At 45.3% G+C, this 22,776-nt stretch overlaps 2 protein-coding genes across 3 annotated transcripts; both read right to left on the bottom strand.

Moving 5' to 3' along the window:
* Positions 1 to 1,167: 1,167 nt before the first annotated feature.
* On the bottom strand, positions 1,168 to 4,630 carry HDHD3 (haloacid dehalogenase like hydrolase domain containing 3). 2 transcript variants are annotated; one of them, XM_048513005.1, is made up of 2 exons: positions 4,424 to 4,630; positions 1,168 to 2,532 (listed from the first exon to the last, which is right to left on the bottom strand). In XM_048513005.1, exon 2 carries the CDS (start codon positions 2,508 to 2,510, stop codon positions 1,788 to 1,790), a length of 723 nt encoding a protein of 240 aa, XP_048368962.1. In that variant the 5' UTR covers positions 2,511 to 2,532; positions 4,424 to 4,630; the 3' UTR covers positions 1,168 to 1,787. The 2 variants fall into 2 exon arrangements, with proteins under 2 accessions (XP_048368962.1, XP_048368961.1); XM_048513004.1 differs by lacking the exon at positions 4,424 to 4,630 and adding an exon at positions 4,142 to 4,408.
* A 3,088-nt stretch (positions 4,631 to 7,718) lies between these two features.
* Positions 7,719 to 21,911, bottom strand: ALAD (aminolevulinate dehydratase). Its single transcript, XM_048513487.1, has 12 exons — positions 21,791 to 21,911; positions 18,269 to 18,419; positions 17,510 to 17,560; positions 15,611 to 15,707; positions 15,341 to 15,476; positions 14,586 to 14,669; positions 12,769 to 12,857; positions 12,277 to 12,332; positions 11,621 to 11,708; positions 10,355 to 10,441; positions 10,089 to 10,218; positions 7,719 to 8,902 (listed from the first exon to the last, which is right to left on the bottom strand). The coding sequence occupies exons 2-12, from the start codon at positions 18,382 to 18,384 to the stop codon at positions 8,835 to 8,837; spliced, it is 1,002 nt and encodes a 333-aa protein (XP_048369444.1). The 5' UTR covers positions 18,385 to 18,419; positions 21,791 to 21,911; the 3' UTR covers positions 7,719 to 8,834.
* Between the last annotated feature and the right edge of the window lie 865 nt (positions 21,912 to 22,776).

Genomic DNA, 22,776 nt, shown 5'->3' with positions numbered 1-22,776 from the left:
CTCCTACATTCCTGCTGGATGACCTTGGGTAAGTCACAGCTCTCTCAGCCCAATCTAGCTTCCAAGGTGTCTATTGTGGGGACGGGAAGGGAAGGAGTTTGTAAGCTGCCTTGAGTCTCCTTACAGGAGAGAAAAGCAAGGTATAAATCCGAATTCTTCTTCCTGTTTCCTTGTAACCAAATCTGCTTTTTTTTTACTATCATGCATGATTTATTAGCGTTTTGCTAGCTCCTAACAGGGCCAAAAAGCCCCAACCAGTAGAAGTCTTTTTCAGCTTCCCCTCTGGTCACAAGCAGTGTCTATGAACTGTTAAATATTTTTTTTCACAAGTATAAGTGCAAGTATAAAGCACTTTATCAGCTATTTGTTTTTTAACAAAACCTAACATTTTGAGGAAGTTAATTCCTGCATCCATTGTTACATTCTGTGCTGCTATAGAATTGCACCACACACAGCCTCGGGGAACAGAACTTTAATTCTGCCTTGCAGCCAGCAAAAAGTACAGGCACTATGCATATGGCAGATTTATCACTGTAGCTGTCAGATACGGGCCAATGCGCTGCCCTGAAATTCATGAAACTGCATTTCATAATGTAATCAAAACCTCAGCAGCGGCTTTATAGAAACTCATCCCATTTTCCTAGAGACAAATGCCCTAGAAAGTTGCAGTACATTACAAGAGAGGCATTATGTATTAGGAAAAGGATGTATGAATTTTCAGAACAAGTCAGTTTAAACTAGATTTGTTTTGCAAAATAGCATCCATCTGAAAAACAGCAGGGAACACTTCCTTTTCTACTCAATGAAGATTTGCCACTGTAATCTGGAACACTCCAAGCCTCTTTGTGCTGTGTATGTATGTGCAGTTTAAGGAGACAATGGGTTAGGTGTTTCCTACCTTGTACTACTCTGCTTTCCAGCATACTTGTGTGTTCTTGGAGTCCCTGGCCCCAAACATGTCACTGCCCCATTTATGACCTATGGTCCATTGTTTCCTCCCCACCTCAATATGCATGTCCACAGTTTTCCACAAAATAAGGCTTGAAGTGGGAAGACCTGAGTTCAAGACTTCCCACCTTTCATTGAGCAGGCTGCTGTTTCTTCAATACTCTGCCTCCAATCCATACCTTTTCATCTGCTGAGCAGACTCATTTGGTGAGAGACTGATCCCAGTCAAGACAGAAATTTATTGTGTGTTAAACAAAATGTGTTACTTAAAAAAAGCGGAAGGAAAGAGGTTGGTCTCAGAAACACTGGATTTTACTCTGTTAATGGCAGCTGCTAAGCTAACTGGAACTAGAAACATGAAATATCAAAGGTCACAGTTCTATTGGTTGGTTTGCTCATGTGGTTTTTCATCAGGTTGTTAGACATGAGGCTTCTCTTCTTCCTGCTCTGCTTTTCTGCTTTCTAAATACCATGTAAAATCTTGTGGCATAATCCTTCCTGCCTGTGCCACTTCTGATCTATAAGTGGGACAGGATATTTTAAAAGAATTTTCCATATAAAAAGCTGCTTGTGTGAGGGAAGGGAGCATGTCATGGCAAGGGCCAGGTGACAGTCTCTTTGTATGGTGTGCTAGCTTCCTACATTTTCTTCTTTTTTTTACTGTAGAAGTACATAAAATCAAAACAAATCAACAACCCCATACTATTCTAACTGTAAAATCATAAGCAGAGTCATACTTTGCTAAGCCCCTTGACTTCAATGGACTTCGGTTTAATGGCGAACAGTCCAATCCAGGAAGGGCTTCAACAGGAATTGTGCACAGTATTGAAGGCCCTGAGTTAGCCTTTCTCTATAAGAGAGGGCAAGTCTGTGAGTGTGGACAAGATATGCTCTTGAGGCACTTCTGCCTCCCAGCTGTCAGTTTTCCTGGCTGTCATAATTAGGAAACTGTGCATCCCTGCCTCCCTCGGTGCCCTGTAATCGTTCATGTAGTCGTCCCCAACGTGCGCTGCTAAGGGAGGGGGTACCCCAGAGATTCGCAGGGCTTCCAGAAAAATCCTCTTGTCTGGCTTAGCAAAGCCCACATTCTCGGGGCTCAAGACAAATTCAAAGTGCTGCTGGAGGCCACACTGAGCCAGAATCTCTGGCAGCCTCCGGTCAAAGTTGGAGATGACACCCATGCAGATACCTAACTGCCGGCACTGCTGGAGGGTCTTGCTGGCACCCGGTAGCAACTCCCAGGTGCGATTGCTACAGTAATCATAATACAGTTTCTCCGCAATGGGCAGGAGGACTTTGTCCTCATGGACTCCTGAGAGCCGGAAGGTTTCCATGACTACATCCAGCCACCACTGTTTGGAGCTAAGGCCTCTGTCTTGGCCATAGTTGGGGAAGCGCTGGGCCTGAGCCTGGTAGGCCCAGTGGAAAGTCCGGTTGAGCACTTCAGCTTCCACTTGGAGGCCATGGGCCTGGGCCTCAGCAGCGTAACTCTCGCCCACAGGAATCCGGAGTCGAAGCAGAGTATCTTTCACATCCCATGTCAAAAGCCGTAGTTTCAACATTGTGGCATAACATTTGAATGTCCTGGAATGACAGACCGGAGAAGGAATGTCAGAAATCCTGTCATACCTTTCTGTTGGTGTGATTTGAAGCCCTCCTAACACAGAGAAAGAGTATGGGTGGGATTAGGAGGAGTTTGATCTTGGGGAAGTTAACCTTGACTCCTGAACAGTCAACAGGCCAAAAAAAGCCACCCTTCAATCTCTGCCAATACGGAATGTTCCAGTCTAGTAAAATGCAAATTAAAAGTATAATGATTTACGAAACTGACATCTGGTCAGCAGGCAGAACGAATAACTGTTTAATAATTCACTAAGAGTGATTTGAAGTGGCAAAGCACAGTGAAGAGGTTGTGTCTGGGAAAGAGAAGGTGGGTTGTAATAACTAGGCAGATGATGAAGACAACTTCATCCTTAACTCTATGTGACTCAAACCAATGACTCATGCAGAGATGCAACGGGTTACCCTCCCTATATGAACAGAAGAAATAGTAGACAACATGGTTTTTAGTAGAGGTAAAATTAATAGGAATAGAGAAAAAATCAAGACAATTCTAACTCTGATTTGCTTGAGAACATTAGAATGTATATATAAATTGACATTTCATTTCAACACACTTTCAATTTTACATGATGTTTGATTTTGGGATCCCACCCCTGTACCTGCAAAATATACTAGGTTAATTCCCAGCCCATGGGGTACAACAAATCTTAATTAGTAAAGAACCCCATCTTATGGCAGTGAGTTCCACAAGTTGTGTGAAAAATCCATTCTTTTTTACTGTCAGTAATGCAAAATTATCTTCATCTACTTTCTCTGCACCATCTATAATTTTAAAAATCTCTACAATCATATTAAGTCTAGTGCAAGTCTTGATGGCTTTATGGTTTCTAAAAGCTCTTAAAGCCAGTGGAGTTCTTAAACCTCTTGATTCTTGGCAAGATTTCCAACTCCATTTTTCCTGGCCAGGATGTTAAAGAATGCCCATTTCAACCTGAGTTACCCAGCAGGAAAGGGCAGACAAACCAGTTGGGCGAAAAGGTGAGAAAAGTACAGGGTTGGGTTGAACAAAGCCACAGTTTCAGCATGAGCCAGAAATGATGTTACACAACCAACCAGTCAAACTTGCATTTGCTTCATCCCTGGAGGCAATGCCCAATCATTGTACCTGCTCTGATCAGAGTCTTCCTCTCTTTCTAAAGATGGGGTAAGGATGAAGAATACACTACCCATCACAGCGGGTGAAGGGTACAGTATTGGGTATCGTATTGTATCTGCTCATACAAATATCATGTCTAGTTCATGAGGCAGTTATGAACAGTAGCCCAGCTTAGTCCAAGCTCATCAGAGTCTGTACTTAGATGACTGGGGTTGCTATGCAGAGGAAGACAATGGCAGGCTACCTCTGCCCCTCTCACTCCTGGAATGCTCTCGAGTTGCCATATGTGTCATCTTCCCAGAACTCCCTTGAACTCAAAAGATCCAAAGCCAAATCTCTGGCTCCTTTAATGATCTTAGCTTGGCAAAGGCTTTCCTGTGCCTGAGACACTGGAGAGCAGCTGCCACTCAGAGCAATAGGGAGCTAGATAGACCAACTTCCTTTTCTCCTGCAAAATATCTTGTTCATCGTTACCTTCTCATTTAAGCCAGCCCTCTTTCACGGGGCTAAGTTGGGCCAGAATCCTATTTTCCACTGCCAAGTCGGGATCGGGTATTTTAAAAAGAAAAGTCTCCGAGCACGTGCAGAGCAAAGTTGCTTTCCTCCGCTTTGCACTGCAGCACCGTTAGGAACACTTCCGTTGCATGGCGATGTGTGTTTAGCCGGGGGCTAAACACAGCGGCCGAATCACAACCGGCGGAGGGTGGGGGGGCGTGTTACAGCCACCCCCTCTGAAGAGCCTTCCAAACTCATTACCTGTCAATCAAAACTCATGCTGCTCCGTGTCCTGCGTATGTGAGAAACACGCTTGATGACGCTTGCTAGGGTCACTTCCGCCCTCACTTTGCCCTATTTGCACGTGTAATGCTCTCTGGCCAATGAAAGGGAAGAGAGACAATAAATAGATTAACCCTATTCAGGATTGACTTTTGGTACTTACAGGTTGTTGTTGTTTTTACTATTTTTTTAATTTTCTCAACATACACAACAACAACAAACAAATACACAATCACTTTCACACCATCACGTCAATACAATTCAAGAACATGAAATACAAAAATACAAAAATAACCAAATCATGATTTCTCTCTGTCTCATTTTGGAATTCCAATCCATTCTAGGTTTGTGCATCTACTTAAAATGGACCAATTTATCAGTTCCACACTTTATCATTTCTAATATTCTATTTCAGTCTGTTGTTTTCTTTTAGATTTCATCCCCTGCAATTATTTCTCTTCTACCATATTTTTTCCAGCAGGTAGTCTGTAAAAGGTTTCCAGTTTTCTCCAGACTTCTCCCTAATGCTGTCCCTCGCATTGCCAGCCTACAGTGCTTTTTAGAGAGGTTAGGCAGGCAGAAAGTCAACTGGTTTAACCTCACTGTTGTTCCTGCAGGCTCTCAGAGAGAACATCTTTGCTTTTGTATCTGGACACAAGGTGCAGTTGTCAAACGTCACAAGAAAGCTCAGACTTCACCCAGAACACGTTGAAATTAAGAAGGGGTCTTTCTGGGTACATTTGCTATTTGGCTGCCAACTCCAGACCTGGAAATTCCTGGAAATTTGGGAGTGGTATTTGTGGAGGAAATGGAGCCTCCACAGGGGTTGGGTGGTATCCTCTCATGCCATTTCCTCCAGGGGAACGGATATCTGTAGCCAGGAAATCCATTAAGTCCTGGAGAACATCAGGCCCCACCTGGAAGTTGGCAACCCTGTCTCCTACTGCTCAAAATTACATAAGAACATAAGAGCCTGCTGGATCAGACCAGAGTCCATCTAGTCCAGCACTCTGCTACTCGCAGTGGCCCACCAGGTGCTGTTCCTAGCAGTGTTCCCGTGCATTTTAAAGGCTACGTGTCAGCCAGAAAAACAACAGGTGACACTTTGCCAACCGTGAAGCCGCTATGATAGGAGAAATTGTACCAGTTACATTTCTGTGTATAGGGGAACAATTAAAGATATGGGTTTTAATAGGTGAAAGAGGTGAAAAAGAGCCCTATTTTCCCACCTTTTCATCTTTTGTTATTCAAACCTCAAGGAATGTATAAAGGATAAAAAAAGAAAGAAATTCAAGTGGTGAATAACCCAGAGGGATGACTATCAGGCCCACCCATGTTTAACTGGTTCTAGTGAAAAATAATTGCCTCATCTTGTTCAGTTCTGGCTTTAATGCAACTAATGGGTGCAGAACGCTTTCTGGGACCCAGCACCCACTCACATATTCTCAGCCAATCTCCTCAGAGAAGAAGCAGGAGCCAAACAGAATGAAAAACTATGAACCCTTTCTTGTGTTTTGGGCTGGAACAGACATTTTCCTACTTAGAGGACAGTTTCCAAAGTTTGAGGTATCCTCACTCATGTCCTCTGTGGATTCTTTGCCAAAGGTATCTCCAGTGCCTTTTCTCTGGCTTTTATTACAGTTTATGTGATAATATTGCTGCCTGTGTCATGATCCTGTGGCTGATAGCTGGGACACTCAAGCCTTCCCTTAACTTAAGGAACTCCATGAAAATGGGAGCAGAAAGTTTTTTCGTACCATTTACAATTAATTTTTTTAATTAATTGTAAAGTGCAGAGTGTGATCAAGGATATGTCTTGACGACGTAGTGATTAATGATTTCTGGGTTTGATTCTAGTCCTCTTTTTCCTTTAAAAGAAATACTTCTAAAATGATTACTTTCAATATATGATATGGATTGGGGAAAAAACAAACATAAGCTAAGGCTTCTAGGGGCAAGGATTCGCACACATTTGCAGTGCATGCAACCCTTGGCATATATGCTCAGAAAGAAATCTAATTGGTCCAGATCTAGATAGCCATGCTAGCCCGAGCCTGGAAACTGCACAGGGTTGTCCTGGTGTCTATTTGGATGGGAGCTAGCGGAAACCTAGAGTTGCTATGAAGAGGCAGGCAATGGCAAACCACTTATGAACCTTGAAAACCAGCTGCGACTTGAAGGCACTTTCCTCTACCTCTACTGAATAGAGAGATGTCCCTTCAAGGCTCCGTAATTCGTATGCCTTATCCAGATGTGTGCCCTACATTAATAACAATGCTGAATGTAAATGGTGAATATACCCTAACATAGTTCTGACCAGGATAACCCAGGTCAGAAAAAAAGCTTTACAGGTCAACTCCCTCCAACCAACCAACCCTGGGAACTGCAGGGTAGAAAAGGCATCAAGAACTGATTGGAGAGAATCCTTACCATGCTCCAAGATCGACTATTCCCAGAATTCTCTTGGAAAAGGCCCTTTCTGACCAGTTTAATAGTCACTTAAAACACAATCCCTTTCTGAATTCCTTTTTCAAGGTTCAACCAAAACACATGTTGCCAACTGCAGTAGTTTCTCCTTCCTGCCCTAAGTTCTAATAGTTTTAATAATGTGTTTTTGTTGGCTTTAAAGGTTTTAAAATGTGATTTTATCATGCATGTTTTCTTAGCCATTTTAGTGGCCCTTATGAAGTCAGAAAAGGAGTTTGGAAATGTTATTAATTATAAAACATTCAAAGATGGAAAAGATATCTTAAAGTATTGGGTGAAATCAGATGGAACAGCAAGAGATGAGAATTTCCTGCAGGCAGGATTCACCATCCATCCATACCACCATTTCACACAGCTGCATACACCCTCTCCCACATACTACCTCTTGTCTAACCCATCTGCATAGCAATATCCTCCCTAAAAGGAGCAGCAGCAGCGATGTAGTGGTTAAGAGCAGGTGCACTCTAATCTGGAGAACTGGGTTTGATTCCCCGCTCTGCCACTTGAGCTGTGGAGGCTTATCTGGGGAACAAGATTAGCCTGTGCACTCCAACACATGCCAGCTGAGTGATCTTGGGCTAGTCTCAAGTTCTTCAGAGCTCTCTCAGTCCCACCTACCTCATAGGGTATTTGTTGGGGGGGGGGAAGGGAAAGGAGATGGTAAGCCCCTTTGACTCTCCTTATAAATATAAATTAAGTATAAATTCAAACTATTTTTCTTCTTCTAAAAAGTTCTATTTTCTGCTGTGAGCTAAAAACTTCCTAAAGAACCAAATAAGCCACAACGTCAAGAAAATAGTATTTTTAATTTTTCCTCCGAAGTTTAATTTAAAATAATACAAAGAAACGCTGGAGTATGGCTCTGTAGAAGGTGCAGTCTAATTGCTCAAGAAATCACAGCATTTGGGGGTGGGGAGGCCAGTGCACTAGTGGTCAAAATACATGGGGGTGGGCAGGCAAGGGCATTAGTGGTCAAAATACATGAAAGGACACTTGTGCACTCAGAGTTGTAATACACTTAGCTACAAACTGCTTACTGCCTGGCCCCACTGGTTTCACCAGGACTACAAATGACCCCACTCTGCAGTCTACTTCAACAACTTAGTAATTAATTGATCAAGTCATAGTCCATTTCTTGACCAGCTGCTCTGTATAAAAAGGCTCATTCTGATGAGATTTTTGTATCTGTCATACTGCTGGTTAAAACGTAGGAGCCCTACCAGGGAAAAGTAGTGGTAACAGTAGAAGCCATCTAAAATGTGGCCCATATTCTCAAAATAACTACATCTGTCACATACAGGATAAGTTTATACGCCAAGCAAACCTGCAGCCACTCTTTTGCAATTTTGGCATGGATGGATAGTGGAATGTTTTTTGGGGGGTTTTGCCTCTTTTCTAGACAACTTGGTAATTTGTGGAATAAAAAAGCAGCAGCATCCCAGCTAGATTTTAAATTAGGGGATCACAGAGAAAGGGCTAGCCTTATTCCCACAAGACCTTCACAGCTGAATGATACCCCTTACCAGTAGGCGCTCCTGCTATATAAACATGTCAGTTAATGTATTACTGATGAAGCAATGGCTTTTGCAGGATAAATAACTATTCCTTGATTGTGGCATTTTTAAACCTAACATCTTTTGAAGAAATAGCTCTGACTCTGAAAAATAAAAGGGGTTGCAGCACCAGCGCTGGATTCAAGGGCCTCAGGAATTGATTGCAAAAGCACTTTGGGAGGAATTATTCCTTTGGCTTCTAAGGGGCACTGCGGTCAGGAGGGCATGCTGTCTGCATCTTGATGTCTTGCTCGATTTTCTAAAAATCCATGTGGTGCAGGTCACTTGATGCCAGCCCTTTCCAAGTTCCTTTTTGTTCTCCCATTCCAGGGAGCAGGGAGATGCATGCTTCATGCCCGGTCTTCTTTAAGCCACTGCAGGAGCTGAGGCACGTAGTATGTAATGATGATATCAGCCCCTGGAATTAAAAACACCCAATAAATAAATCTTTATTGCAGACCAGAGCTGTTTGTAGGTCTAACGTAGTGTTAAATAGTGTTGGATCGAGTCCAGAGTTGAAACCCCTGCTCTGCCATGTTGTTCCTTGGTTATTTTGGCATCTCACTATCCAACCTACCACACTGGGTCATTGTGAAGATAAAAGGAGATCTTTGCATGCTGCCTTGAGCTCCCCCAAAGAAGGATGAGATCAAAATGAAATAAAGAGGGGTCACTGCACCAGATTCAACCCAGAACTTTCTGCATCCCAAGTATAAGCTTTATTGTTAGGTTATTAAAACTGTACACACCTTCAGAAGTCTCAATATTTATTGACATTCAATATTCCTTGGTTTAAATGTCTTTGGTGCTCCTCCCAATATTTTGATTTTATTTGTGAAGTTCTGGTATCCCTTTAATTTTCTTCCCTTTTCAAAATGTCCTCTGTCCTTCCCGTTCTTTTGAATATAAGCCACTTTATGCCAAGGTCTCTAGGAGAGAAGGGCCCTTCCTAACAGTGACTACCCAGGACCCTTTAGGTCAGTGGTTCTCAACCTTCCTAATGCCGTGACCCTTTAACACAGTTCCTCATGCTGTGGTGACCCCCAACCCTAACATTTATCCATTTTACAGATGGAGAACACTGATGCAGAGAGTCTTAGGCGACCCCTGTGAAAGGGTTGTTTGACCCCCCAAAGGGGTCCCGACCCCCAGGTTGAGAACCACTGTTTTAGGTGGAGATGCCAGGGACTGAATTTGGAATCTTCTGTGTATAACACATGTAAGCCAACCTGAGCCCAACTACGGTTGGGAATGAGCGAGGTATAGATACAATAAAAATTTAAAAAATAAAAAAAAAATACTTTCCCACTCAGCTGTAGCCCCTCCTTCTTCCAATAGTTTTGCACTCATAAAATGTCTGCAGGAAGAACTCTTGTCTTTTGGGTAACTGTGTGGGACTATTTTTATGTAGGTGCTGAAGAAAAACGATTGATATGCAAATCACATCAGCACATCAGAAGGAACGATTCGAGGTTCAGCGCCTGTGACTGCAATGTCAGCAACCCAGAAGGCAATGGGCACTCTGGCCCACACCAGAACACTCCCTGGCCATCAGGGGTCCTCATGGCATTTCTGGCTTCTGCTGATCTTCCTCCTCCTCTCACCTGCTCGCCTGAACCCCGCCATGGCCTCCAGAACTGCAGTTTTCAGGTTAAAGGCCCCAGCTTGTGCTCCGTGCCACAGCATGGCAAACTCCCCGGAGACATGGTAAACAGCCAGCGGGTGGGTGGGATGCTGAAAAAGAAACACATGCACAGCTCCTCCAAGATGCTGGAAAGACCAGAATGCCTTAGTCCACCCAAGATCACGGGCAAACCGGTACAGGCAAAGTCTTCCCCTCATTATTCCGGAGAGGAAGCAGGGGACTTACCTTATCTTTGACTTCCCGCACAAGGTCTAGATAGGGCATTCCTGGTTTTACCATAAGCATATCTGCTCCTTCTTTCACATCCCGATCCTGAGGTGGGGTGGAAAAAAAGAAAGCTCTTAGTTGAAAAATCCTCAAGCACAGCATACAGGTTGGCTTCCTAGGGCAACAGAAAGACTTTGACTAACATGTTGAAAAAGAGCCCACGGCACAGCAGAGCTTCCATGTTTCTCTACGTCTCTTCTTCTATGCATATATGCAGACACCATATCCCAATAAGTCATTTGGCTCACCAAACCGGGTCTCTCCCCAGTTAACTAGCTTTTAGGGACGACAACTTTCGTGAGGGAAAAAGGAACAAATTTCATAAGAGGCTGGGTTTCTTTTTTCATATTTTTCCCTTGAGGCATGTAAGCCTCCAGGTGACTAGGCAGTGAAGATCTATACATTTTGTTTATCTTTCTCATAGAGGAGGCGCTTTCAGATTATTACTGTGCATAATGTGGTCTTTTAGACCAGGGCAAATTCTCATATTGTAGCAATGATGGCTTGTGCTAAACTCAGTCATTAACTAACTTTGACTGCAGAAGGGGAGAAACAGAAGAAGTGGGGAGAAGGCCACACTGTCAAGCTATTGTTTGGCATTATGTCTGAATGGTGTTAGTATCTTTCCTGCTAACAGCAGGGATGAAGTGGGGTGCTGTGTGGTTTCTAGGCTGTATGGCCGTGTTCTAGCAGCATTCACTCCTGCTGTTTCACCTGCATCTGTGGCTGGCATCTTCAGAGGATCTGAAGAGGATCTAAAGAGCAGGGACTAAACTTGGGATCTTGCCACATGTAACTCACATGCTCTGCCATTAAGGGGGTTCTCATTTATTGTTAGCAAGGACCTGATGGTTGTTCCTACTTCAATACCAATCCCACCCCCCCAAAAATATGCTCTCAATAAGCACAGTCAGGTTCAGAAGGAAAAAATACCCTCAGCATAATCTCTAGTGGTCGACTCCCTGAGCATCAGCCTCAGCCTTAATCTCCAATCCCAGGCAAAGTAAATCCACTAAGAGGATCTCCAGTTTGTGTTGCAAGAGGGCCAGGGCAGCAGATTCCCCAACACAAAGCCCCTTAGAATAATGAACCAATGACTTCCCAGCTTTTTTGTAGTGTCTGATGTAGCAGCAGCTAAAGCTTTGAGTTACGAGGCCAAAGATGGAGGTCGAGGCCAAGTGGAATATCAGGGCACCCAAGAGGATTCCCGATGGGGCAACTCACCACTGCTCGTACAGCCAATCCTCGGGCACCTGGAGGAAGCTGGTAACACCGTCTGTCTCCAAAGGCAGGTTTAGACAAGGCTGCATCTCTGCAGAGGTGCGGCGGGGGGACAGGAGAGAGAGGGTCGGGGAAGATTACTACAAGATATTTCTCCACACAGTCCCACAAAGGGAGACCTTTTGAGAGAAACGGCTTAACTTTGGCAAGCAGGGGTAGGGCTATCAGTTGCTGTGCTAACTCAAACAGATTCCTTTCATTGTAGACTTATGGAAAAGGAAAATAGATTTAAAAAACAAACAAAGCAGGGACTGGCAAAATCTCCAATGAGCTTCCAGAAAGAGATTTTTCAGCACCGCTCTCAGCAGATACTTTGCTATCATCATTATTATCCATACAGCGTCTAACTTGATAGCACTTTGCAGAATAAAAAATAACTCTCTGTCCTGAGAAGCTGTATAACATTTGGCACAGGGGCAGGAATTTGGGGGGGGGGGGGGGGATAGGCCTAAAAATGGTCTTTCAGGTCTGTTGCTCAGCTTGGAGAACATCAGTCAATGATTAAACCAGAGTTACAATATTACCCAGCTTGCCAGGACAACCGAAAACCCTCCTGTTCAGAAATCAGAAATGGACTCTAAAGCCCAACACAGTCTCACCTGAAAGGGCCATAGAAGCAGGAAGCAAACTTGGCACTATAGCTCAGGACCGAAACCTGTAGCCAAAAAAGAAAGATGAAGGTGTGCCAGGGGCTTCAGTCTGAAGCTTTCCACCCCACCCTCAGCGCAGGCTCTTGAAAATCACAATCAGTGAGCCTCGAGAGCCTAATCATGCTCTGAAAGCTTTAGTAGTATCAACTTACCACAACCCTGAAGAAAGAGAAAACCGACTAAAGTTTCAATGTTACTGAGGGTTTGGAAAGGGTTAAGTCACTGCAATGTATGACTTGAAGATAGGAAAACAGCATTTCAGGTCAAGCTGACATGAAAAGAATTATACTCTGCAGTTATGTTGAGTCAAAAGCCCATGTGCTCACAGCCATCATCATCCTGTGTACATAACATTTGTTGCAGGTAGGGGTGTGGCACACAAATGAGGTGTGGGGCTCAAGTAAGCAGCCTGCAATCTCTTACAATTGCCTCATTGCCCACCTTGTTGCCCATGTCATTGGAAATCAGGGCCTCCTTTATTGCACGGATGCGTCCGTCCATCATATCCGAGGGGGCCACAATATGGCATCCTGGAAGAATAAGCAACACAAAGGAGACAAGAGGTTTCAAGTAACAGTGAAGCTATGCAATTAATACCTTGATAGCGGTCAGTTTATTATGCATTGTCGAATTGCAAGGATGGCAAATGGACTTGCATGATTCTTTGTTTCTACGTTTCAACATAAACCTTTTATAAAGGTTTATACAATTGTGTGTAGTGGGGGAGAAAGTGGAGGAAATGGCCTCCCACTTCCAAAATATTAGCAATATAATGAAGCTGATGGGTAATAGAATCAGGATAAAGGAAGCACTTCTTATCAACAGATTGGCTTGCCTAGAAGCTTTTGGGCTTTCCAGAAACAATGGTTCAGGCTTTGGGCCTATAAAATCATAGCAGCTTCTCTCTCTCTCTCTCTGGAAACTTGAGGTCATGCTGACTGATGTTTTAGCCAGCAAGCTGAGGGGGAGATGGTAGTCTGATAGAGGTGCCAGTGAAGCCATGAGGCCTGGAAGTTTCCAGGCCAGGAACTGGGAGAGTTTTGACTATACAATTCCATCTTATTAGCACAAGGATTCCTGGGTGGGAGAAGGTGACTTGCTTAACTGGGTCTGTGCGCTGCTGTAGAGTAGCAACACACCAGATTGGTTAGGATGCCTGCTGGCAATACACCTGATTGGTTAAGGTCACCTGGTTAGCAACACATTCGACTGGCCAACTAGAATCATGCCAATGCAGACCACTTGGCATAAAGGAAGGTTTTTCATTCTAGTCAGTACCCCTTTGGATTACATCTGCCATTGGATTATTTCTTGATTCTGAACCAGGTTGGGGACTTGCTGGACTTTGAACCTCTGGACTCAGTTTGAGGAGGTAACATCTGGATTAGAGAACCAATGTTTGCAAAAGTGCCTTAAGGTTAAATATTTAGCTTTCTTTATTTTATCCTTGCTATTTACCGCTCTTATATTGTATGTTCTTTTAATAAATCTTATTAATCATATTTTCTTGGGTCCTGGGGCTCCTGTCTGAATTCAGCACTTTAACATTTTATTGGCTATAGCTACCAGAGTAAGTGTTTGGCGGAGCTCAGCTTCTTCTTTAAGACCCAGAGCTAGAGATTTTGTCCCATTGTCTCTTGGCTGAAGGGTTAGTTACTTTTAGTGGCTAATTATCCTGGGATCATGAGGATTCAGAACTAGTTGCATCTAACTCAGTGGTTCTCAACCTGGGGGTCAGCACCCCTTGGGGGTCGAACGACCCTTTCACAGGGGTCACCTAAGACTCTCTGCATCAGTGTACTCCATCTGTAAAATGGATAAATGTTAGGGTTGGGGGTCACCACAACACGAGGAACTGTATTAAAGGGTCGCAGCATTAGGAAGGTTGAGAACCACTGATCTAACTCATCACCTTCAAAGAGTACCTTCTGACACTTTTTCCTATAGTATTTAATTAAATTCACGATAAACAGGATGTAGGATTAGAGAAATTCAAGGAGGTCAAGTCCCATCCATGGAATCTTCATGTTCAGAGGCAGCATATCTTCAAATGCCAGTTACTCAGGTACCAAGTACAAGATGATGCTTTGGCCTCTGTGCCCTGTTTCTAAATCTTTCAGGACATCTGGTTGGCCCATGCTGGCAACAGGTTGTTATGCCACACGGACTTCTGAATACACTCAGTCTTTCCTTATGTTTATTGCATACAACAACATTTGAATATATATACTACAAAACAGCATGGACTCAGCACTCACCTGCCTTGGCGTAGGCCAGTGCCACCTCTGCCAGCCTCCGGCAGCTGGCCTCATTCTGGAGGGTGCCATCTTCCCGAAGGATGCCTAAAAGGCAAGATCAACACATTAAATAACAGTCAGTGTCCAGTCCCAGATATGACGAGAAGAGGCATCATTCACCGCCTACTCCCACTGCTTTAGTTAGGCTTGTGAGAACCAAGCTAAATAACCTGTCAAGGCTTCTATTGTAGAATAAATAGTCCAGGCTGCTGCCACATCATTTTACCCTACATTAAAAACAAAACCCAGGTTTCTAGCCCCTAAGACTGAAATGAATGCAAGAAAAAAGAAACAGAGGAGGCAGGAAGGGGTAGAAAACTCTGATCAGTATTCCCAAATGGCAAAAAATAGCACATGTGCTCTCTGCACAGATCTCCAGTCCTATGCAATAAGGAACATTGGTCTTGCATCCTGTTGACTGTAAGAAAATGTATACAAGGTTGCAGAATCTTCTAGCTGCGGATACGACATTTATTATTGGTTTCTATTTTTACCTTGCCTTTCAACAGCAACAAAAATTGGTTCACAGAGCAAGTAAAAATGAATGTAAATTATCAATTATAGTTGTAGTGAAATGTTATTGCAGACACAATGGCAAAGGACACCGGATCACAGCCTCTTCCCTTTCTGGCCTCATCTAGTCCAACGCACAGCCCAAACAGTGTCTTGGCCTTGCAAACAGAGGGCAGACAGCACTAGTGCCCCTCGGAACTTACCACAATGTCCGTGAGATGTGTACGGGCACAGGCAGACATCACAGGCTATCAGCAGCTCTGGGAATTCAGACCGGATCTTCTTGACAGCCTGGATTGCTGGTGTGTCCTTGGCATCGGCCGCAGAGCCTTGTTCATCCTGTTGGGAAGGGGACAAGATATAAGTGAACAGGTACAGAATATAGACTGAGGAACTGGGCCTCAGCCAAAGCGTTGAATCTCCAGGCTATGCACGTGGAAGGTCCCACAGGTTCACACTGTCCCTCTCCGCACCTTGGCCACTTTTGTGGGGACTCCAAATATCAGGACGCACTTCAGACCGTCAGCCACCAGGGGGCGGAGCATCTCCTCCAGCTTGTTGACTCCATACCTAAGAGGGATCAGATCAGCATGCAAAGAATCAGAAGGACTCCTGCTTCTTAAGAAGTTAAACAATGGATCAGGGAGCAAGTTATACACACAAGATGGAAAAGCAGCAGGCGGCATCATTTTGTGATACTAGGAAAGCTGCTCACGGCCCAACCTCAAACTGTTTTCACAAAGAAGGGTAGATTAGGGAAGGGTGAGCTTTATCTGTCACCAAATGTGCAGGCCCATTCATTGAGATGAACCCTATCTCTTGACTTCCATTTGCAGTAAAAAACAAAAGAGCCATTATCTTTTGGAGGCAGAGTCAATTCCAGTGCGCTTGTGGAGAAAGGAGAGCATCAGCTCTACTCTTGAAGTCTCCTTTATCTCTCAGGTTCCAGAGACCATCCCCCATGCAAGTCCAAGACAGACACAGGCAATAAAGATTTCCACATTAGTTTCTTCCTCCACATAATGCCAACAGGCTGCACCCTAGCTTCAGAAATAATTTCCAACCAGATTTTTACTCTGCACAAATGAAGGACAGCCCTACTAACCAACACTCCCTCCAGCAAGTCATGCCCACGTCCTCATCAACTCTTCTTCATTGGCAAGCAATGTTTCTTAAGCCCACCCCATCCTGATTCACACACTACTCTGGGAACTTGGTAGTGAAGAAAAGTGCTGTCAAGTCACAGCTGACTTATGGCAAGTAGGTTTCTCAAGGCAAGAGATGTTCAGAGGTGGTTTGCCACTGCCTGCCTCCACGTGGGCTAAGAGAGTTCTGAAAGAACTGTGAATGGCTCAAGGTCACCCAGCAGGGTTTGTGTGGAGGAGTGGGGAATTGAACCCGGTTCTCCAGACTAGAATTCACCATGCTGTTTTTCTTGCTGCTGTAGTTCACATCCCTTTGCTTAATGTGTGAAATGAGGACATCATATGGAAGGAGCAGATTACATATGGAGTTCCTGTGTCCGTATGGCTGGGAAAAACTGGGGATAGGGGTGAGTCAGCCAGCCAAAGAGATATGTCTATTTTGGAGTCAGCTTAAAGAATCAGCTAGGAAATAATGTTGGTTTCAGAGCTCAAGCAGCGGATGGGGACAGCAACTCTTTTTCCTGGGTCCTGAAACTTCAGGGGCACTAGATCTGAACTGCAACCTTTAACACCAAATAGGTTATTTTCCAAAATTAGACATCTTTCTATCATGGCTCGTGGGATTGTATTATGGGATGGTAGCAGGGCACATGTTTCAACTCTGTGCCAGGCTTGGCTGTTTTGTAGACTAGCAGAAGAAAAGGAGTAGGTTTTTATACACTGCTTTTCTCAACCGTAAGGAGTATCAAAGTGGCTTATAATCACCCTCCCTCACCCTACAACAGACACCTTGTGTGGTAAGTGGGGCTGAGAGAGTTCTGAGAGAACTGTGACCAAACCAAGATCACCCAGCAGGCTTCATGTGTAGGAGTGGGTAAACAAACATGGTTCTCCAGATTAGAGTCCACTGCTCATGTGTAGGAGTGGGGAATCAAACCCTGTTCTCCAGATTAGAGTCCATTGCTCTTAACCACTACACCATGTTGGCTCCCAGTGACTAGAACTTTGTGTCAGGATGCCTGTCAAGTGCCCCTGCTCAAATTGAACATTTGTAAACAAAAAGGAATGACACAAAAATGTCAGCAGGCCCCAAACTCCATGCCTCTTTCCAAGCCTTCTCCCTCCAAAACCTCCTGCAAGCTGGAAACCCCCAAAGCAACGGGAGCTACATGGGATGCATCTATGAAGAAGCAACATGCCCATGAAAAGAGACCTTCAGTTACTTACCGGGCTTGGCCAGGCAGACTGGGAATGGGCTCCACGGCATCCGGGCTGTCCCTGAAAGGGTTAAGCAAGAGAAAGAGACGAACAGTTTAGAAGTGCCTGGTACGGCTGTGCTTTTGGCTCAGGCTGAAAGCAAATCAAGGAAGCAGAAAAGTTTGGCAGCTTTCAGCACAGCCAGCAAAAGCACTTTTGTAGTTATCCGGTACAACACAGCAGTGGCCAGATGCCCTGGGGAGCAGGAAGGGGCTGTACAAGCAGGGTGTGACCAAAGTTCTGATCACAATGCTTCTGCCTCAAGGAAGCAGAGTCGAGAGGTTTCCCTTCAGTCTGATTGATTCACGCTGATGGTAAACTGAAGGACTTCTGACCCCTTCACTGACAGCAGCCAGAAGGATATTGACAGCAGCTCAGTGGGGTCTGGTGTTTTGCTCCTCTGAAAAAGGGACGGCAGCATACCTCAAGACTTCTCACTACAAGGGAGTAGTATGGTTTGATGTGCAGAAAACTCAAGATCTGAGTTCCAGCTGAACTGCTGTTATGTAGTAGCTAACCAGACAATCCCCTACTCAAATTTCATCTCTGCCATGAATTTGATGGCTCTCTCTGGCCCCCCTAATTCCTCACATCTGCAACATGGGGGTGATAATACTGGCCTAACAAAGAGCTGCCGTAGGGATTACAAGAAAATGGATGAAGAGTACTGAGTGTGTTAACAATATACATTGCCCTCCTTCCGTTAACTCACCAGTACCGCCGACTTACGTAACAAAGATGGGGTAGATGAGATTGGTGGCATCAAAAGAAGTGGCCGACGTCTGCCACGAGCGAAGCACGGGGTGGAAGTAGCCACTGTGCAAGAGAGACTCCAACTGCATCATAAGATCTCACCAGTAAGGTTCAGGGTGAAGAGATTCTGAAATATACAAAGAGCCATCAAGCACAGTGACCTTAACGTGGAACGTGTTCCTATGCACTCATATTCTACTATGTGCAGTCTTGGGTTTCACTGTAGCCCTCAGAACAGACATCTAGAGCAGGGTGCCGAACGTGTTGCCTGGGGGCTGGATCCGGCCCCTTGAGAGGACTTATCAGGTCAGGAAGCCAGGTGAGGCAACCCCCCTTCTGGTCTGGCATGGCAAACCAGCTGTAGGCTCGCCAATCCAAGCACCCATTCCGCCCTCTCCCAATCTGTCCTGGCGAGCCACCCCCTCATGCCCATCTGGGCTAGGGAGCTGGCTGTGGGCTCACCAGCTAAGGCAGCCACCACCCCTCCCGGTGCTGACCACTTCCTCCAGTACCAATCTAGCCTGGCGAGCCTGTTGCAGGTTCAACAGCCGAGGCAGCCACTACCACTACTAATTAGGCCATCCAAGTAACATCATCATCATCATTATTCTTATTATTATTAGATTTCTTAACCGCTCTACTCCTGAAGGGCTCAGAGTGGTGTACATGTAAACAAAAGAATAAAACAATAAAGTCCAGTGCACAAAGACAATCAATCATTAAAAACCATGGAATCCACTAATTAGAATAGCAGCAGTATGACCAATCTACCACTTGGTGGGTGGTGCCCGGTCCCAACCCTGGGAGGGGACCAGCAAATGGTATATGAGCATCGAGAAGGGGCAGCTACTCAGCTACATTTATGATGTATGCCCTCTCCGTAACTAATGCGTTCATTCCAAGCACCTTTCATTTGAGAAATTCATCATACCTGTTCTATTCCTATCCAACTGAATCTGGCTTTCAAAAGTCAGTCACAGGCCCCTTCCGCACACGCAAAATAATGCGTTTTCAAACCAATTTCACAACTGTTTGCAAGTGGATTTTGCCATTCCGCACAGCTTCAAAGAGCACTGAAAGCAGTTTGAAAGTACATTATTCTGCATGTGTGGAATGAGCCACAAACTCACAGTACACAGTTTTCATAGAGCTGGATCCTGGCAGGCCTAGCCTATTCCTGATAGTATTTTTTTTTAGCATTGTTCAGTTTGGGGGATGTATACTCTGCAAGATCATCCAATAATGCTGCAGGTAGGACTATCTGATTGCCATGGCTCAGGGACTGAAACCACGAAGCACAAATAGTTCTTTGGAGTGTGAGCAGAATCAAGCAACCACATCTCGCCTGTATGCAGCAAGAACCAAACAGGATGGCTTTGGAATTTACGATTCTGAGTGGGCTAGTCACTCAGCCTTGCTCCTCCCACACCACTGTTTTTAAGACAATCAAATGGAGAAGCAGAAAACAAAGCAATTAAGCTACTTTGGGTCCCACTGGGAAGAAAAGCTGTGTATAATATCTAAAGAATAATAAAATGACTGCAACATTGAAGACCATTTATGTAAGTCAAAGTGCATGAACACTCCAAGATCTCCTGCCCTGCCCTGGCTAGCCTGCTCCCATCAGATCTCAGAAACTAAGCAGGGTCAACTCTAGTTAGTACTTGGATGGGAGACCATCCAGGAAGTCCAGGGTTGCTATGCAAAGGCAGGCATTGGCAAGCTCCTTGGGATGTTGACTTGAAAACTCTACAGGCTGCCATAAGTCACCTATAGCTGCTATGACTTGACAGCACCTTCACCACCACCAATTTTAATTAATGTTGAGCAAGAGACTCAGAACCACCATCCCTTCCCCAGAGGGTTCTGGTTGCACCACATGGGTCAAATAACCTTTGCACATATAGAGAACATCAGGAAAAATACAGCCTCTTGCAAGATACAATCTGCTGCTGCTCATGACGCTACCCTTTTCAGAGCCACACATTATAATAACAGCAATAAAAGAGAGAGAGACACACATAATCGGGAGAATGTTTTGCAACTCAGTTTATCTCAGGACTCAAGGCCAGGCTGAGAAGACGTTAGCTGCTGGTGCAACATAAAACTCATTGCAACGAAGAGGGTTGCAGGTTCAGCCAAAAATTCATATAAGCAGCTAAGTCCCGCTGGGTCAGATCAAAGGCCCAGCTAGTCTGGTGTCTTGATCTCAACAGCAGCCGGCCAGATGCCATCTGGGAAGCCCACAAACAGCACAAAGGCAACACAACTGTCTGCAGCCTCAGCAAATAGTATTCACTGCTTCCAAAGTTGGAAACTCCAACTAGCTGTTGCAGCCAAAAGTCCGTTGAAGGGCTCGTCCACCATGAATTTGTCCCACCCCATCGCCTCTTAAAGCCACCCAAGACAACTCCAGCTGCATTCTGTAGCCCCAAACTCAACAACTTCAGTACAGGCACTGTTTATTACCGGCGTTTTCAAGAATTGTTACTACGAGTACACAGACTTTGAACAGTTACACAGCTTCACAAAAATAGATCCCAGTCCCTAAGCGGTTCGCACTTAAATTTAATACAATTCACATTTTGACACTGGGGGAAGTAAAGGGAAAGGAGAGAAGCTAGCAAACATGCAAGTCGTTTATCACAGATCAACCAAACACCACTTTTGCTTCTCCACCCTCTCACCCCAGACTACATCATGGGTTTGTATAATTGGCCTGTACTTCAACCGCAAGACATAGAATGCTGAGTAAGTAACAGTGCAAGTCTAAATAATGCTTTCCTAGGAGTAAGCCCCACTGAATGGACTCGAGTAGGATTCTGAGTAGATCCGCTCCCAAAGTTATGAGGGTAAAAGCTCTCGTTTTGCTAACCCGATTTCCACGAGAAGGCAAACCGTTACAGAGGGGTACGCTCGACAGTTACTACCCAGAATGGGACTGGAAGTCTTAAGCCTCAACAATGTGCGTAAATCCCTTGGAATCCAGGAAGGCCGGCTGCTTCCAAGTCAAAATGCATCAAGATCCGGTTTGTAACAATACAGCACCGGAGAACTCACAACCCCGGCTCCGTTCGGTGGGGAAACGAGATCGAGAAGAACTAAGCCGCTGGCCACTGGCCCCAGCACTTAGGCGCTCCCCAAGGACCTACCATGAATGCGCCATACACACCCCTCTATTAGCTTTACTCACAGTGAACCCCTGACCAGCTGGGATTAGTGCAATCCTTGCAAAACATTTCCCTCAATGAAAAATCCAAAGGGATTACTCAATCCGTTCCAAAGGGGAGCACCGTGACCTCTACCCCAGTCCAGACAACTGCGAGATAGAACAAGGAAGAAACCCCCGTTCGGGACATGGGTCCAGGTACGGACCCATATTTTAACCCCCGGAGACCTTCCCCTGCGACAACCCAGCATAGACCCTACTTTTTTCCGGCCTCATCCCACTAGATCCGGCCATGCACGACAACGCATTTAAGGAGACCCGGTACCTACCGCAAGCCGGCTCGTCCACTGCTAGAATCCCGTCCTTAGGCACAGATGACCGCCCGCGCGTGGGAACAACCCAAGCTGTTTTCCCAGCAACCCCCGCGAGCCCGCCCTTCATTTGCATGACCACGCCCCCCTCCCGTGCGCGGATGAGAATCACGCTTGGCCGTGCTGCTGCGGTTGAAATCGCTTGCTTGGAGGGAGAGTGCGGGCTCAGCTCAAACAGCAAAAGGATTCCTCGTCCCAGAAGACCGTCTTCTTAATTTCTTGATGGTTTTAGTTTTCTCTCAGGAAAGCGCACTCTGCACATTTATCTGATTTATTTCAGGTCTGAGGATCGGATCAATGACCCGCCTAGGCTAGCACCTGGTTAAACCCAGCAGTTCTCCAGTTGCCAGCACACACATGCAAGGCCTCCTTTTCAAGCTACTTCTCATCACTCCTAATCAAAAGTTTGATGCCTCCGACTATGAAAATCCCTTCAGTCGCTGTGACTAGCAGCTGTTTGAATTAATCTCTCCATCCCCTTTAAAGCTACTCATGCTCCTGACCAACGATGTCCATTGGCTAGAATTTCTACAATTTAATTCCTTGTTGAATAAAGAAGTATTTTCCATTATCAATGGCAGGGGCGTAAGGAGGCAAACTGGAGCCCTGGGCAAAACCTGAGTTGGATTCCCCCCACCCCCCATGGGCGGCCACCCCACCACGACCAAAAAATTGTTTTGCACAGGTCATTGGTGCCTGCGGGGTCTGTGTGCATTTTTAGACATATCTGCACCAAAATAAAATATCGGCACCCCGCCGGCCAATCAAGCAGCAGGAGGGGGAGGAGGAGGAGGAGGAGGAAGGGCGGCGGCCCAATCAGCGCGCTCTCTCGGGACACGTCACCCCGGAGGCGACGGGGAGGGAGGGGCTCCCGTCATTGGCTTCAAACGCCTCCCCCACCTTGGCCTGGCTCCCCCGGGACCCCCATTCCCCCGTCCTGATCG

This window comes from Sphaerodactylus townsendi, linkage group LG12, assembly GCF_021028975.2.
Source record: "Sphaerodactylus townsendi isolate TG3544 linkage group LG12, MPM_Stown_v2.3, whole genome shotgun sequence".
NCBI classification, from domain to species: Eukaryota; Metazoa; Chordata; class Lepidosauria; order Squamata; family Sphaerodactylidae; genus Sphaerodactylus; species Sphaerodactylus townsendi.
The sequence above is the reverse complement of the archived record's forward strand: the minus strand, read 5'-3'. Positions and strand labels throughout refer to the sequence as shown.